The following is a 16,550-nucleotide window of genomic DNA, read 5'->3' on the forward strand; positions in this document are numbered from 1 at the left end:
TGTCATTATGCTAATCAGTAGAATTATTTTATAATTTACTAAAAATTAAAGTTATGTATACTTGCAAAATAACGTAATTATGTTTCAGCGCACTTAGTAATGTTGTTTGATCCTTTGTAGTTAGTAGACACAAAGTAAAATTCACACTAAATCAACAGTTTCTGATTTAAATAATCATATTGATGCAATAATTAAGAAATCTAATTTGTTTTAATGTGCCTTCATATTTGTCTGAATTAGTCTAATTTTAGTTAGAGTATAATTTAAGCAAGAGGATTGTAAATTATCTGAAATACAAGAAAAGCCAAGTACCTCAGCTGATAAATGTGGATGCAGTGTATCAGATATAGTGAAATTATAAGGGACTCTTGTCAGAAATAAATATACAAAAACGTCAATTATAATAGAGGGAAACATTCCACGCGGGAAATTTACAAATGTCTGCTTGTGTCTGTGTATGTGTGGTTGGATATGGGTGTGTGTGCGAGTGTATACCTGTCCTTTTTTCCCCCTAAGGTAAGTCTTTCCTCTCCTGGGATTGGAATGACTCCTTACCCTCTCCCTTAAAACCCACATCCTTTCGTCTTTCCCTCTCCTTCCCTCTTTCCTGACGAAGCAGCCGTTGGTTGTGAAAGCTAGAATTTTGTGTGTATGATTGTGTTTGTTTGTGTGTCTATCGACTTGCCAGTGCTTTCGTATGGTAAGTCACATCATCTTTGTTTTTAAAACATCAATTATGTCGTACTTAACCTTCAGACAAGAATCTGTTTACTATTTGGTATCAATTGGCTCAGAAAACCACAGAAATTCTACAACATTCATTTTATTCAAGAAAAAGGTAAACTACTTTTTTAAGAATTTCAGTAGGTTTTAATTACATGTCAGGTGTTTAAAAATGGAACCAAGAAGAGCTATTTAATCAATTTGGTATTGACATAATCGATCCATCAGGATTCTGTCGAACAAAACAGAAATAATGTTAGAGTGAAACTATTGTCAGTGATCCTTAATGTAAGAAAGTAAGATGTCATAATTATTATAACATTAATATAGTCTTGTTCTAGTATTAGTGCAGGTAGGACATTTAACTTCTAGTATTGTAATGACCTTTCACAATAAATTGTGTTAAATTAGCCAGTTTCATAAAAATATCACGTGTAATGTTATTTCAGTTGAAGATGTGGATATCTTTCATGATACCGAAAATTGAAGATGGAAACAATTTTGGAGTTTCTATTCAAGAAGACACATTAGCAGAAATACAGTCAGTTGAATCTGAAGCTGCAGCCTTCTTTGATCAGATATCCCGGTACTTTGTTTCAAGAGGAAAAATTGTGTCTAAGGTTAGTACATGGCAGAATATGACCTACTGAATTGACAGATTCTTGACAGTTTTAACTTAAGTGTTGTATGGATTCATTCTGAGTAGGAGTTTGTACATCAATGAAAATAATTTTCGGTTCTGGATTCTGGGCAACTTATCTGTAACTATTCTCATTTCCTAAACCTCAGCAGTCCTTTTCCTTCACTCTTCTTCACGCCCCTGGCCCAAATAACTTGCACATTTCCTTAATTTTTATCTGTGTCTTCCCCTGCTGCCACTTGGTCAGGAGATTTTTAATGTATCAATTATATTAAGTATAATTTAATAGCTAAAAAATCTACTCACTAAGCAGTGGACGGAGAACACATGCATTAAAAAAGGTTTCAATTATGCAAGCTTTCAGAGCTAGTGACTTCTTCTGGTAGAAGGGTGTATGGGGAAGGAGGGGGGGGGGGGGAGAAGGGAAAGGAACTGGAGAGGTTTAGGAAAAAGGATAGAGTTCAGAAAAGTCACCCAGAACCCCGGGTCAGGAGACTTACCTGACCTGGGGTTCTCGTTGACTTTCCTGAACTATACCCCTTTTCCTAAACCTCTTCAGGTCCTTTCCCTTCACCCCCCTTCCTTCCCCTTCAACCCTCCTGCTGGAAGAAGCAACCACCCCGCATAAGTAAAACATTTTTTAATATGTATGTACTTCTGCTGCCGCTTGATGAGTAGATTTTTTATCAATCCAATTACATTATGTTGTCAAAAATTCATTAATTATATTAAATAGGAGTTTGATCACCCTAAAGTCCAGCCTTGATAGTGTCAGTATTTTGTATTTGTGGATAACATGTTCGGTTTATTTTAGCTTCACATTTTCGTTATGGCTTTATTTTATGTGGGTAGTTGCTATTTTCATTTGTCATCTGACATGATATGTAGAAAATTTGTGTGTGGCTTAAGGCTTTGGGTATGTAAAGATTGGGAGAGAAGAAACTCCAAGAATTGTTTCACTGAGGCTCGTTTATCTCTTGATAATCTTTTTATTAGCCAATAAGTATTGTGTGCTGACAGTCTTTTTCTCTGTGTCATGACATGTCGGACTTAAGATTACTTAACGTGTATAACAAATATTTTGTTCATTACAGGTTGCAAAATACCCGCATATTGAAGACTATCGTAGGGCTGTTGAGGAACTGGATGAGAAAGAGTATCTGAGTCTGTGGTTGGTGATGTGTGAAGTGCGCAACCGTTATTGCACACTCCATGACATTGTTATAAAAAATTTGGAGAAGATAAAGAAGCCCCGTACAGAAAATTCAGAAACATTATACTGAAGGAGTGTTCCACTTTGGATTGTTCTTTTGTTGACGGCAAAGATCTTCAAAATAGATCCAGAATTGTCACATATTTAAAGTGAATACAGTGCATTGGAGTTTATACAGTATTGAGCAGTGAATAAAAATGTCAACCTTTTCATTCCCAGTTGTCATAAAACTTTAGTTTAGATTGCATTCAGCATCCTGTGCGAGGGATATTCATCATTTGTATGTGCAGTGCATTTTCAGAATAATTTAGTTCACATAGTTTGTACTTCCTATGTTACAGCATTGTAAAAGAGAGACATTATTTAAACTTTTTACCAGTATGTTAATTTTTAGTGCTGTAACACTTGGATGCAAAAACATTGGTTTAGATAATTTATTGGGTATGCTTTGGACTGTAAGAAGGCAGTGGGAAAAACAGAGTAATGGAAATTTATAAAACTTTTTATGCAGCTGACGTATGTATGGCCTAGCACATACTTCTTTCTTCAGACATTGAAGGTTTACTTATGATGATAAAAGAACAGTGTGAGAAATGTGAAAAAGTGGATATATGTGTATTATAGTGGTGGGAATGGAATGGCTGACTTAATAATCGTTGCTGTGAGGAATTATGTTATGTTGAACAATGTGAAGACAGATCTTAATATTTTTGTCTCAAGTGCTGGTGTTTAATATTTGATTTATTTTTCTCTTGCAATGCATGAGTGCATCTGGAAATTTGTTGAGGTCATTTTCTGCTAGATATCTTAAATATGTACACTCCAGTTTCTTTTCTGTTGCTGCATGACCTTCACTGGTCATTTTCATTTTATAACACTACTTTACAATCAGTTTCATTGTGGTACATCATTTTAGTTCTTTACTACGATCTGTATGGTATACACTTGATTGTATTATACTATTTAAGAACAGACTTTTATACCGTTCTTCTGTGAGGATTTCTTTGTACCGAAAGAGCTTGTTTGTCCAATATGTTGCTTTGTGGGATGTAACTCAGTGAGGTCGTAGAAATTTCAAAATAAAGCATCCATGTTTAAATGTATTTTGAAATTGTAAAAAACTTATCCTGTTGGTTGTGTGTGGTATCCATTTTTAGAATTCTGTGATTATAATCTGGAACGCCATAACATGAATTTTGCAAAAGTCGTCACTTGTGCTGACATTTTTTCCTCGTGTAGGTGCATGTAAAATGTTTAAGATGTATTTTGTGTGATCTGTGACTTTGATAATGGTCTCCGAGGAATAAAAATTGTAATGTATAATCTTAATTTTTGTCAGTTGGAGTGTTCAATTGGACGAAGCCTGTTGTCCCTCAGATGTTAAAGGTTCACAAAATCAGAATGTGCATTTTGTATTTGATTGTCCAGAGGCTTTGTGCATTTTTCTTCTGTTCCCCCCCTCCAGCTGTTCCCTTAACAGTTTAATCAATAACTCTGAAACATTATATGAGAATGTTGTTTCTATGGTTGGAATTGTTTTCATTCGTGCAGGATAAGTTATATTGTGAACTGAACAATGTATCTTGCTGTAGTTAGTTAGTAATTTGAAAAATGGACTAAAAAAGATTGTGATACGGTCACACAGAAATGTCACATGCCTCTATTTTTGTGAATTGACTAAACAAAGCTTAGGGTTATACTTCAGCAAGCCAGATCTTTTTCCCCCTGTAGTGCAGATGTTTGCTTTTACACTTTGTCATTGTTAGTTATATAGGTTATAAATTGTTTTTTATTTACTATTGCTGCTGCTGCTGCTGCTGCTACTACTACTACTACTACTACTACTACTACTACTACTACTAGTTTTGTGCTTTGCTTTTTTTGTTTTTCCAGTTTGTTGGGTAGATAAAGAAGTATTGAGTTGCAAAGAAGTATTGAGTTGCTGAGGAAGTTGTAGAAGTGTAGAAGAAAAATCTATAGTGGATGCATACCTATATTGTTTTGAAATTGAATATACAGGGAGACAGGAGTTAGAATTAGTGAAGTTGTGTAAATACATCTATACAGACCAAAAGGAATGAGTAGAAGTATTTTTTATGTGAAATAAATTTACTGGCATTGAGATTGTATTTTCAGCTATTTCTCTTTGGCTTGTGGAAGACACTTCTTACTGACTGTAAAGGCACATACCAGTGTGTCATATGCATTCAACGTTAGTTTTAGAATGACATTAATAGACTCCTAGTGAAGAGAGTGGTAGAAGCTGCTTGTTGGGGATGTAATAATAGCATCATCTGGAAACAAGCAACTGAAAAGGTAACTAGTTGCAGTGAATAAAGATTGACTGTGAGCACATTAAATACAGAATTTTGATGTTTATATCAACAATGTTTTGGTTTGTGGTATAACAGGGCTACCAGGAAAATTTTTGCACCTAGTGTTACATCGCCTTTGAAAGAGAGATGTCAAATGAACAAACAACAACGTAAAAGGGCAAGGGCCAAGTAATCAGGCCATTCAACAGTCCTGTTGAATGATGGAGTCAAGAGGACTCATCCATAGTGATAATTTGTTATGAACTGTTGAAGAGAAACAGAGTTCCTTCTCTCTATCCACAACTGCTATATATTTGCAATCTCTGCAGCGAGAAAGAAAAGGCAGCTTTATGAAAATCTCAACGATAACATGGCTGCCGTTCTGCATTGGAACCTGAATGGGTTTAGGGTTCTTCTCGGAGGAACCTGCTCTTGACACAGGGCAGACACCTGTGTCTTCAAGACATTAAGAGTATGACGAGCCATATGGGATTATAGCCTCCACAGAAAGGATAGCATCAGTGGGGGGAGAGATAAAGGTGGAGTGGCCATATTCAACAACGATAAATACCCAGCCTTAATCCAGCAGCTTGTCGTCACCATCTGAATGTAGAAAGGGATATGTTTGACTCCATTTCCAATGATGCTGAGTCCAATAAGTAGCCCTTTTCCACGTGAAAGCTTTATTGAGCAATGTCTAAGGCCTGTGATACTGCAACTGAATCGACTACAGTACACTGCAGTTGAATAAAGTACAGTATGCTGTGGCAATAGATAAAAAATGAAGGAAATGATAGAACTATTTAATACAGTATGACACACACAAAAATTTCCCAGCTCGTGGAGTGAGGCAATTTTTGTCCCCTTCCTCAAAATGGGAGGGCTTAACAAGCCCCAGTTGTTGCTGTCACTAGCTGTACAGGAAAGACCCTGGGGCATATGGTGAACCATTGGCTGGTTTAGTCGCTCTCAGTGTTGGTTCCAGAGTTATTGATCGTTTACTGACAACTTTATCCTGCTGAAGGTGGCTATAAAAAGGTTGTCCTGCAGTGACAGCACCTAGTAGCCATATTCTTTGAGATAAGAGGGCTTGTCAAATGAAAACTGAACGCCCATCACACTAGGACCATGGAATGGTTCCATTCTAAAGTAGTCACCACACATGTTCAGACATTTATCCCACTGGGAGATGAGACAATCAATTTGTGTTTTGTAGAATGCGGTCAGATGTTGACAGATCCACAGCGGCACCCACTCTTGTACTACTTTGTCTCTCTTCTTCGTCCGACTGAAATGGACGTCCTTGCATTTCTTTCATCAGGTTGCCAAAGATGTGAAAATCATTTGGTGAAATATATGTGCTGTATGGAGGGTGTTCCAGTGTTTTTTTCATCCAAATAGCTGAAGGGCAGCCTTCATCCGATTGGCAGGGTGGGGGTAGGCATTATCGAACAACAGGATGATTCCATCTGGCAGCATTCCAACAACCCAAGGGCAGATGACAAAGCCACAGTGAAAGCATCCCACATGTCCCGTGCCAAAGAAATCCAAAGCTGTTCACACACGTTCTGATAAGGTCCTGATGACTTCATTTTTTGACTGCAGGGACCCTCCACTCGTGTTCCTCAGGTGTGGAACCACAAGCGGTATGCTGCACTGTGAAGACACTTTGCAGGATCTGTAAGGTGAGAATGCTGTCGAATGGAATCATCCTGTTGCAAAGGCTACACTTAAGCGAATTGGTTGGGAAGAGCTGCAACATCCTCCGTACAGCCCGAATCATTCACCATATGATTTTCATAGCTTTGGCAGCCTGAGGAAATAGATGTGTGGACATCGGTTTCAGTTTGACAAGCAATTGAGAGTGGGTGTGGCTGTGGATCCATAAAGAGCTGACCACCTTCTATGAAACAGGAGTTGCGTGTCTCACCTCCCAGTGGGATAAATGTCTTAATGTTTTGGTGGTTATTTTTGAGCGGAACCATTCCATAATCCCTTTGTGGTGTTGGTTCGGTTTCATTTGAATCTCTATTATAGACAAGTTATAATATATTAATTGGAAGCACATTATTCTCAGACAGCTCCAGCAGTGGGGCTTCCATGAAAGGCTGTCTGCACTTGTATGATCATGGTGCAGAATTGAAATGCAGTTTTGAGGGTGCTATGGCAGCTGGCATGTATCTGTGGTGAGAAATTCCTCATTTGCTCAGACTTCCTCAGTAATCTTCAATCTACACAATGAATGTACACAGCAAACAGATATATGAAGGACACTCTACTCTGTCTGCAGAGGCTGGAGGAGATCACATTCTGCCGAGTGCTAGGAAAATGATTCAGCAGTTGTGGCCTCCAGGGAATTGTTTTACGTAAACCAGCCACTCAGTGCACTGTACCCCTCTATGCTATATACCCGCAGTTGAGGTACAGTCATTCATCAGTGGAAGGAGGAGTGACTAGATGTGACAAAAAAATAAGTTGTTAGTAAAACTACATTCATGTTCAGAAAAAAACTGAACGAGTAGACAGGACATTCATATTCACAGGACATGTACATCAGCATATGCTGCAGAAATGATTAGCATTTCAGTCACCTTGGTTCAGTATGTTTCCTGTTGCCTAGTAGGAAGAGGGCTTGCCATGGGTCCTCATAACTTGCTCCGCATGTGATGACATTGACATGTATCGGGTGGGAATGGCGTCATGTGGTATAGCCGTCCATGCTGCATTCAACTGTTTCCAAAGGTCATCTGTAATGCTTGGCATTGGGTCACAGCGCACCACTTGTCGTTTCACCATATCCCACACATTTCCGATTGGCAATAAGTCTGATGACCTAGCAGGCAAGGGTAAAAGGCTGACATCCTCTGATATCACGGAGGCACATGTTCGCGCAGCAATGTGTGATCGCGTATTGTTGTGCTGAAAAAAAAAATGGCATCTAAGTGTTGTGCAGGAAGGGTATGACTACGGATGGCAGGATGTCATTCACATAGGTCATGCTGCTCACTGGACAAACACCAACTGTGATTTGTGGTTGTATCCAATAGCACCTCACACCATAAGGCCTTGAGATGGCACTGTATGTATTGTGTGAATGCAGTCAGTGTGACAAAATGGGACCATCATTATCAAACAGAACCTGGATTTGTCTGAAAACACTATCCGATGCCATTCCTGGCCCCATGGATGTCATTCCCTACACAATTGCTATCTAGCATGTTTCTGGGCATTTGTTAAAGATAGGCAGAGATGTGGGCTATGCACACATAACCCATGCCTTAGTAAACGGCACTGGACTGTCACCCCTGACAGTGTACGATGTGTTACACTGTTGTGCCAGAGCCGAGGAGGATGCAAATCTGTCCTGAGCTGTCGATCTTCTTGGGGAGTAATCTGAGTGATGCGACCTGGCCCATCACATCGTATACTACGGCCTTTCACGAACCATTCTGCACACATCCATTGTGGATGCATTGCATTCTCTCGGGCCAATAATGTGCCCTCTTTCAGACACTGATTGACGGCATGGTCCACGCATACACTTGTGAGGCATCCTGCACGTCGTCTCAAGTCACACTGATCTATTATCTTCGGTTTATTGTACCGACGAGAACCACAGAAACATTTTACTGGTAGGTGGTGTTGCGCCGCAATATTGATGTTGATCTGTGACCCACAGGCTGACATGGTTTAGATGCTAATCAGATATAGAGAACATATTAATGTACCTGTTCTGTGAACATGAATGCCCTATCTGTAGTCATTCAAGATGTTCTGGTTTTTTCTGAACATGTGTGCAACTAGTAGGCAGTTGCATACCTTTTTCCAGTTACAGAGGCAATATGAAATACGCTTCACTCACTACCAAAGAGGATACAGTGTTATGACACATGGCTTCCTGCTCTGGTGGGATGATCCTTTCATCTGTGGTGCTTGCGCCATACAGATTACAGTACGCCACAACTTAATATATTTTATATTTAGACAAGAGGACAGAGGTATTTTATTGTGACATTATATTTCAGGCATTTTTAGTCTCTCTCTCTCTCTCTCTCTCTCTCTCTCTCTCTCTCTCTCTCTCTCTCTCTCTCTCTCTCTCTGCATGGATGATATAGCTGTAACCTTTTGGTGTCTCAATGCGCATGATTTGCCCTGGTATTCTTGGACAGTAAGATTTAAATTTCAGATGCAGTAGTGGTTCACACTTCACTGACGACAGCCAGTCATAGAGTGAATGGGGTATTATCACCAGCATGCCACCTCTTTGATACATGCAACATGACAGTTACACGTTGTGACTGAGGCATTCATGGTAATTCCATTATGTTGTCAATATGTAAACAAAGATACATTAAACAGGCAGTAATATCAAGCAACAGCACTGATGTCACATTAAAATGTCCCTGACTAATATTGATCTGGTGCTGGGAGGATTACACACAAGATGTGTGGACTTCCTTGTGGGGCATAAGAAAATCTTATACCTCTTAGCACTTCGCAAAAAAACACACAGGATGAGAATCAACTCACTGGTGCTACCCTTCTTCAATATAATTACATATCTTCATTGAAGTTACCTAACTTCATTGGGATTAAGTACTAACATACAAGGACTTAAATTGTTACACAAAAATTGACAGATCAGGATAAAATCCCTATTCTGCATCACTGGGCTTTTAGTCTGTGTTAATTTTCCTGCAGCTTTGTTACTCATGAAATCTAAGGATAGATGACTTCATTCTTCATGCATAATGCCTTATCAACTTGTTTGAAAATAATTTCCGGTTTCTTTCCGAGAAGAATGGTGCTCAGTGGCATACCAGTACTGTCATGGCTCAAATTATGAAGACTTAATTCAAGCCTTGAAGATTTTTTGCATGACCAATGCATCCTCTACAGTGAGAACAAAATAGTCAACCAAATTCACGCATGAAATGGTTGGCTGAATTACAAGCTGGGTGATAATTAAAGTTAAGTATGTGCTTTATGCCATTATCCTCTACAGATTTTGCCTACCGTTGAGATCTGAATTGAAAAGGATCAGTCTTTAAGATGCATTTGAACAGTGTTCATAAAATAATCCTCGTGCAATGTAGTAATCAAGAAGGAATTTCTGGCATGACCATGATCGGAGAACATTTTGTTTGCTTCTTGGCTAAGCTTACAAAGTATCAGTTTCGTGTGATTGATATTTTATTATATGCTGCTTGAAGCCCCTATGCTGAACTGTAGAAGCTGTAACATTCTGACAGACATTGAAAGTTCTTAGTGATATTAGCAAATATAACATGTTCTTGAAATTTAAGCATACATTGCTTTGGCCAGAAACGAGCATAGCCTAGGTGATGTAGTTAACAATTACTTTGATGCAACGACTTGGAACACACAGTCTCCAGTTAACAGAATTTAATCTTTTATTCTCCTGTGAAGCTTGTCTTCCTTGAGGTAGTTTGTTGAGATTCTGACTGTAAATGAATCCGCAATTTCTGGTTCATCATTTTTGATGTACTGTCTGCTTCTTGTTTGGCCATGACATTTTTGAGTAACATTCTTATTACATTATCCTTAAACATCTAGTCTACATCTGTACTCTGCGAACCATTGTGAAATACATGGCAGAGGGCATAGTCCACTGTACCATTTATCAGGTCTTTTTCTTGTTGCATTCATGGGTGTTGCAAGAAAAATTGTTTAAATGCCTCTGTGCGTGATATAAGTAATCTCATATCTCCACAATTCCTATGGGAGCAGTATGAATGGGTTTGTGGTATATTCCCACGATCCCTTTGGGAATGATCCGTAGGAGGTTGTAGTGTATTCCTAGGATCATCGTTTTAAGTTGGTTCTTGAATATCTGGATAGATTCTCTACCTTTAATAGTCTGCCAGTTCAGGTCTTTCAACATCTCAGTGACACACTCCCATGGGTCAAGCAAACCTGTGACCATTCATGCTGCCCTTCTCTGCATTTGTTCAGTATCCCCTGCCAATCCTATCTCTTACGGGTCCCACGCACTTGAGCAGTATTACAGGAGAAATAGATTGACTGCATTTTCCTAGTATTCTAGTAGTAAGATTGACATCATTGATCACAGGTTGTGCAAATTTCAGTGTTCAAGGTCTCCTGGAACACATGATAAAGCATTTGGTATCACATTCCAGGATACTAGTGTGTAACAAGTTTCACAACCATATTCTTTCATTCCCAATGCCTGCCTTGTTAAAATATTGTACATCAGCTATCACTGTAACAGAAACGAGAAGTCTTCACGGTCAGTCCTTAATACTTTGTGCTGACCCAACAAATAAGATTTCTCGAGCCCCCAGGTAGTAGCAAGAGCTTCTCATTTGGTAACTATGTATGTCTTCTTGGAAGTAAGCAGCTTGCAAGTTGTTAACGTGTTATTCTTGTGGTACATAGCACTGTGTCTTTTCCTTACATTGTTGGTATTCCAACCTCGAATTTGCATTGTTTGTTGTTAAAAGTGAGCCCTACTTGTGAACCATTACTATTTGTCCATAAATAAAAAGGTTTGGTTTGATCTGGATGGTGTAAGATTTCTGCTGATGACGAATAATGTTCTTTGGTGAAGTGGCAAGAAAAATTACAGGAGCAAACAAATGCCTTAAGTTGTAGGCTCTGGAAAATTCTCGATTGCTTCTTTGTTTGCAGGATCTAATTCAGTGTCCTCTGGTGACAGTGAGTGATGTGAAATAAATTTTTTAAATCTAGAATCCATATTTTTCAGATGTGTAGTAACTGCTGATTTCTGAAAAATTACAGAACCCATTGAAAAATATTGAGAAGTTCTTCCCAGAACAATGAATTAATTAATATATGTTATTAGCGTAAGTGGTAATGTTTTGCAGTAATGTCTCTCTCGGTTCTTAGTCCAACTCGTGAATGAACATTGCTGACAAAATGTTTAATCCAATAGGATCCTGATGAATTGGTTACATCTTCTATGGTAAAGAGCTCCATGGACTTCCTGCTCTTTGGATGAAATTCTAACACCCAATGTTTGACATCAGTAAATTTTTGCAAAAGGCTTTCTAGATTATCAGGATGATCCCTTAGCAGAAGAATGTGATTATAGATAGCTCTTGCATCACTAACTCAGGGAGACCTGTTTTTTCGTGCCCAAAACATAAACCAAATTGCAGTACTTATTCTTAAGATTGTGTTATTTAAGATGTGTCAATTTTTATCTCTCTTTATTGATGGAATAGCATAACTTTTGCTCCTAGGTGCAAACCTTTCAGTGACTGACACATTGACTCAAAACATATGGTTTTTTTGAGAAAAAATATCAATAATCCACAAAATTCTTCACTCTTTGCCTCAGGCAAGTCTACCAAGTCTTCTGTACTGAAACAGATTGTGTCTATGGTGTTTTGACCAAAATCTTTCCTGTAAATATTGCCAGTCTTTGGAAGCTGACCCCTTCCTCCCCCTTTCCTCTTTCTGACATGTCCTTAACATTCTCAGATTCGTGCCTGCACAGCTGCTATCAACATGTCCTTCAAATTATATCATTTTTTCACATTCAAAACAATGAAAGTCTAGGATAAAATCACAATAATGTTAAGATAAGGATAGAATGCTATTCATCTCATAGAGGAGGCGTCGAGTTACAACTATTTTCATATTCTGCAGATATGCCCATCCGTGACCAAAATCTTACCAGCCTTTCGCTTGTCAGCTGATCAGAATGCAGTTATCAATCCCATTCTTAAAAGATATAGCTATTGGAAAGTTATGTTCATACTCTTAATTTGAATCTTGAGCTTTAATAGCACTTTTCGTCAAATTAGCTTGCATTTTTTACCAACTGTAGTGACAAAATTTTTACTATTCACAGGAAAAACCATGAACGTATCTCATTGTTCCCCCTCAATTGTGCATTACAGTCTAGAAGTGAGTCAGATCAGTCCAAAAGGCATTGAGATCAATAAAAGGTCTCAAGAGTTTTTCCATTGTTGCTGTACATCACATTCAGGTTCTTACTGCTTCACATTAAGTTTGATAACATGTGACCCATTTTCCGATTTGTGGATTTCAATGTGGATCTTGGTCAAAACCAGCTTCAGTTTATTGAGTAGTATGGAGGCTGCCCTTGTTTGTCATTCGTTTTGGACTGCAGTGAACTCTCAAAATTCCTATGCTCATGATTTGAGTGCAGTAATTCTAATGTGGCAATTGTCGTTGCAGTGGTGCTCACCTCATGATTTTATCCTGTTTCCTTGTTGATTCTATGAATTTATTAGTACATAAAATGATTCCTCTTTGTGGTCGTTCTGAATTTTGATTACTTCGTTCAAAACTATTGTCACATTCTTGCCATTCTTCTACTGCTTCAAGGCTATTAACAGCTAGGAAATGTTCTGTCTGTCTTTGTACTGGATTAAAGCTAACTTCTCCCACACTGTCAACTGTAATTTTTGTATCAAGCTAGCCACAATCTCATCATACGTGATTGGATTGTATAAATAATTGTTCCACTCCCAGTACTTCTGTGGAAATTATTTGATCGTGCTGTCATTTCATGTATAATTATGGGTGTAAGCAACTTTACCTCACAAATGTTGCTATTACATACTAATATTTGTTGAAAAAGGCAACTTTAGTGCTGTTCGAAAAATTGTTGAACCTGCCTATGAAATGTATTTCCCACATATGTGGGCCAATCCACATGCAGCTCTCACTAACTTTCCCTTTGGACGTAATCTGGAAAATGCATTCAGAAATGCTTCAATAAATGCCACTGGATTGATCCTATTAGTGGGGTAGGACTCTTGAAATTGCCAGATGTTCGTTGTGGTAATCTGTTACTGAGCTTGGAACTATGAACAAAAATTCCTGGTGTTTATCATATAAGGCAAAATCACCTCAATCATGTAACAACTTTTTAATTGGAAACTGCAAACAATTTTCATGCTCAGTAATCGTCATCTGAATTTGTTGTACAGTGGTTTCCAAAGTTGTGCACTGTTGCTGGACATCACTAATTAGTTTAAACTGAAGAGTCCTTATTTTGCACACATTTTCCTTTTATGTTAATAATTCAGTACAGTCTTTTCACTTAACCTGCAAGGTTTTCAATCAACTTTTGCAATTGTTGACAACTTGATACTGGTTTTTTGTCTTTGATATTACCTCACACTACATTGTCACGTTTGCTCTGGAATTCAGAGTGCAGTTTGATTTGTTCTGAATAAGTTAAACCTGCTCAGGTTTTCAAATCTTGTCTGGCGCAGTCCCCAACAATCAACCTTTCTTTCTCATCCCATCTGGTAAGTCTCCTCTGACCCACTGTTCTATATCACTTTCCTGAAACTTTCTCCATTTTTTTCTAGACCTCTCTAGTCCTTTTCCTTCACTCCTCTTCCTTACCTTTCAGCCCTTCTGCCTGAAGAAGGATCCACTGGCTTCGAAAGCTTGCCTTATTGTAACCTTCTTTTATGTGTGTGTTCTGCTGCCACTTGGTGAGTAGATTTTTTATCTATTCAGTTACATTTTAATGATTTTTGTGAAGTCTCTAGCAGATGATTTGACAAAGCTGATGTGCTGATGTCTGGTGGTGAACTATGCAATGTCTTAAGTAAGTGTAATGGATCTGCTCTTTTTTTTGTCTCACTGCTCCTGTCATCAGGGAATTGAATATCACTTGTGTTGCTAAGTTTATTCATTTTGAGCCTAATAATTCGATGAATTGCACTTGCTGTTTTTATGCAGTTCTGATTTTTGTATGCCAAGTACATGTTTGTTGCCTTTTTAATGAGATGATAAAAATTTTGCAATACTACTTGTTGTGCATTAAATAAAGTTCTCTCTTCCTGGCACAAGATACCTTCGTCCCCAATGTTAGCCACACTTTCCATCGGCTTCTGCTGTGATTGTTCCTGTTGTAAAGAAAAACTGAATCCATAGTGTCATAAGAATATTTTTAGGAAAGAATTAATGTTCTCATCTACTACATGTACCATGTGTCCTTGGTGAAGTTCCTCCCATTGTTCATCCTGTAAATTCTCTCTGAGTTATGGTTCTATGAAGTTGTTTGTTTCCATCCATAATTAAACATGATTGATGGAGGTGCTTTATTGCTGCCATTTGACTTTAATGGTCAGATAAACCATTTATTATAAGGGGCTCAGTTGTTGGTCCACATATTCTTGTTAGAAATATTTCTGTTAGTATCAAACTGAAGCTCGACATAAGCAACCCTAAGTGCCCTCAATAAGAAGTATCCGAGATGAACTGAAAATCAAAAATCTCCACATACAGTTATTCCTACAAATTTTTATAAGCACCATTTCTAACTGCTCAGGGAAGTTTAGAATGTTTGCAGACTGGAAATGGAAAACATTCTAAGTGCCTTTTTTTTTTTCGAAAAAAGTCATTTTCAGTGCTACCTTGTCCTCAATGGTATGTTGCATGCTTGTAGATTTGATCCAAGAGCAAGACCTTCGTGCTGTACTTGGATTATCACAAATAAAATAAATAGTGCCTCAGTACATTGTTGAGACCGCTGCCATGTACAACATAGAAGTTGATTCTTGCAAAGAACAACACTACAGCCACTGACTGTTATTAATGATATTCAGTTACACAAATAGTGCTGTTACAGGTCTCAAATCAACAGGTTCATCTACTTATAGCTGTTCATGCTTGTATTACATTTGTTGTTTCCATTAGTTACTGAAAAAAAGTCAATAACTAATGTAAACAACAAATTAATATAAAAATGAACAGCCCCTGAAGTTGAATGTATTATTTAGAAACCTGTGCTGGGCTGTTTGTATAAACAAACAGCATTATTACCAGTTGCTGGTTTCTGTTTTCTTCTTTACAAGAATCAGCTTGTAAAAACTTTCTTTTTGGCTCTTAGAACCAGTCAGTTCCCTGGTAAGGCACTTACAATATTCACAATAAAGTATTTATTTTCTAATTTGTCTTATTATTTTTTATGATGAGCAGCATAATTCTTGGGTATCAGAAAATAGTCTCAACTTTTTGTATAAAAATCAGGTATAGTCAATCCCTGAAAATTTGACAGTTGATAATATGAGAAATTTTATCCCGTCCATTGAAAAATATTTGATACAGTGGGGATAAAAAATCAATGTGTTTTGACTCCCTCGGTAATTTGAAGTAAGATGATGACACCTCACAAACAGTATAATTTGATGGAAGTGTCCCCACACATTCTATAATTGGAAGTCCCCAACCAATGTGATTACCAGTGAAATGCTCCTACAGCTATGATTCCCAGTAGAAGCTCCACCCACATGTTGTTTATTTCCCGATGTATATCCCATTCAATGTGCTTTCCTGCTGTGTTGTAATAAGCCCATGTTTCCTGTATTGCAAAACGCCACGAGTGCTAGAAAGAACAAGTGTCTTTCAGTTAATAAATATTTTTAAAAAATCACACTTCTGACTGAAACTGCGGAGAGCAGAATTTTGAAAACAGATGCTGCAACACAGTTCACTATTTTACCATCTACACTGTTGATGATTTTGAAAAATACAGATTGTGTCACTGGAAGTGTCTGAGGCTCAGGAAGAAAAGCTCACATCATATCGAATTTCTCCATCTTGAGTGCTTGCTCAAGTGGATAAATCAGTGTAGAGGACAAAACATTCCCATGAATGGTTT

General features: G+C 38.0%; 1 protein-coding gene across 2 annotated transcripts in view; it reads left to right on the forward strand.

Moving 5' to 3' along the window:
* Positions 1-3,905, forward strand: part of LOC126252067 (proteasome activator complex subunit 3) — a 38,735-nt gene extending 34,830 nt beyond the window's left edge. For both annotated transcript variants that reach the window (XM_049952913.1, XM_049952912.1), the window contains 2 exons: positions 1,173-1,343; positions 2,458-3,905. In XM_049952913.1, the coding sequence (XP_049808870.1) occupies positions 1,173-1,343; positions 2,458-2,646 (360 nt within the window). In that variant the 3' untranslated portion in view covers positions 2,647-3,905. The remainder of the gene's footprint in view (positions 1-1,172; positions 1,344-2,457) is intronic.
* Positions 3,906-16,550: the final 12,645 nt, after the last annotated feature.

The sequence above is a fragment of the Schistocerca nitens genome, chromosome 4, assembly GCF_023898315.1.
Source record: "Schistocerca nitens isolate TAMUIC-IGC-003100 chromosome 4, iqSchNite1.1, whole genome shotgun sequence".
Classification (NCBI taxonomy): Eukaryota; Metazoa; Arthropoda; class Insecta; order Orthoptera; family Acrididae; genus Schistocerca; species Schistocerca nitens.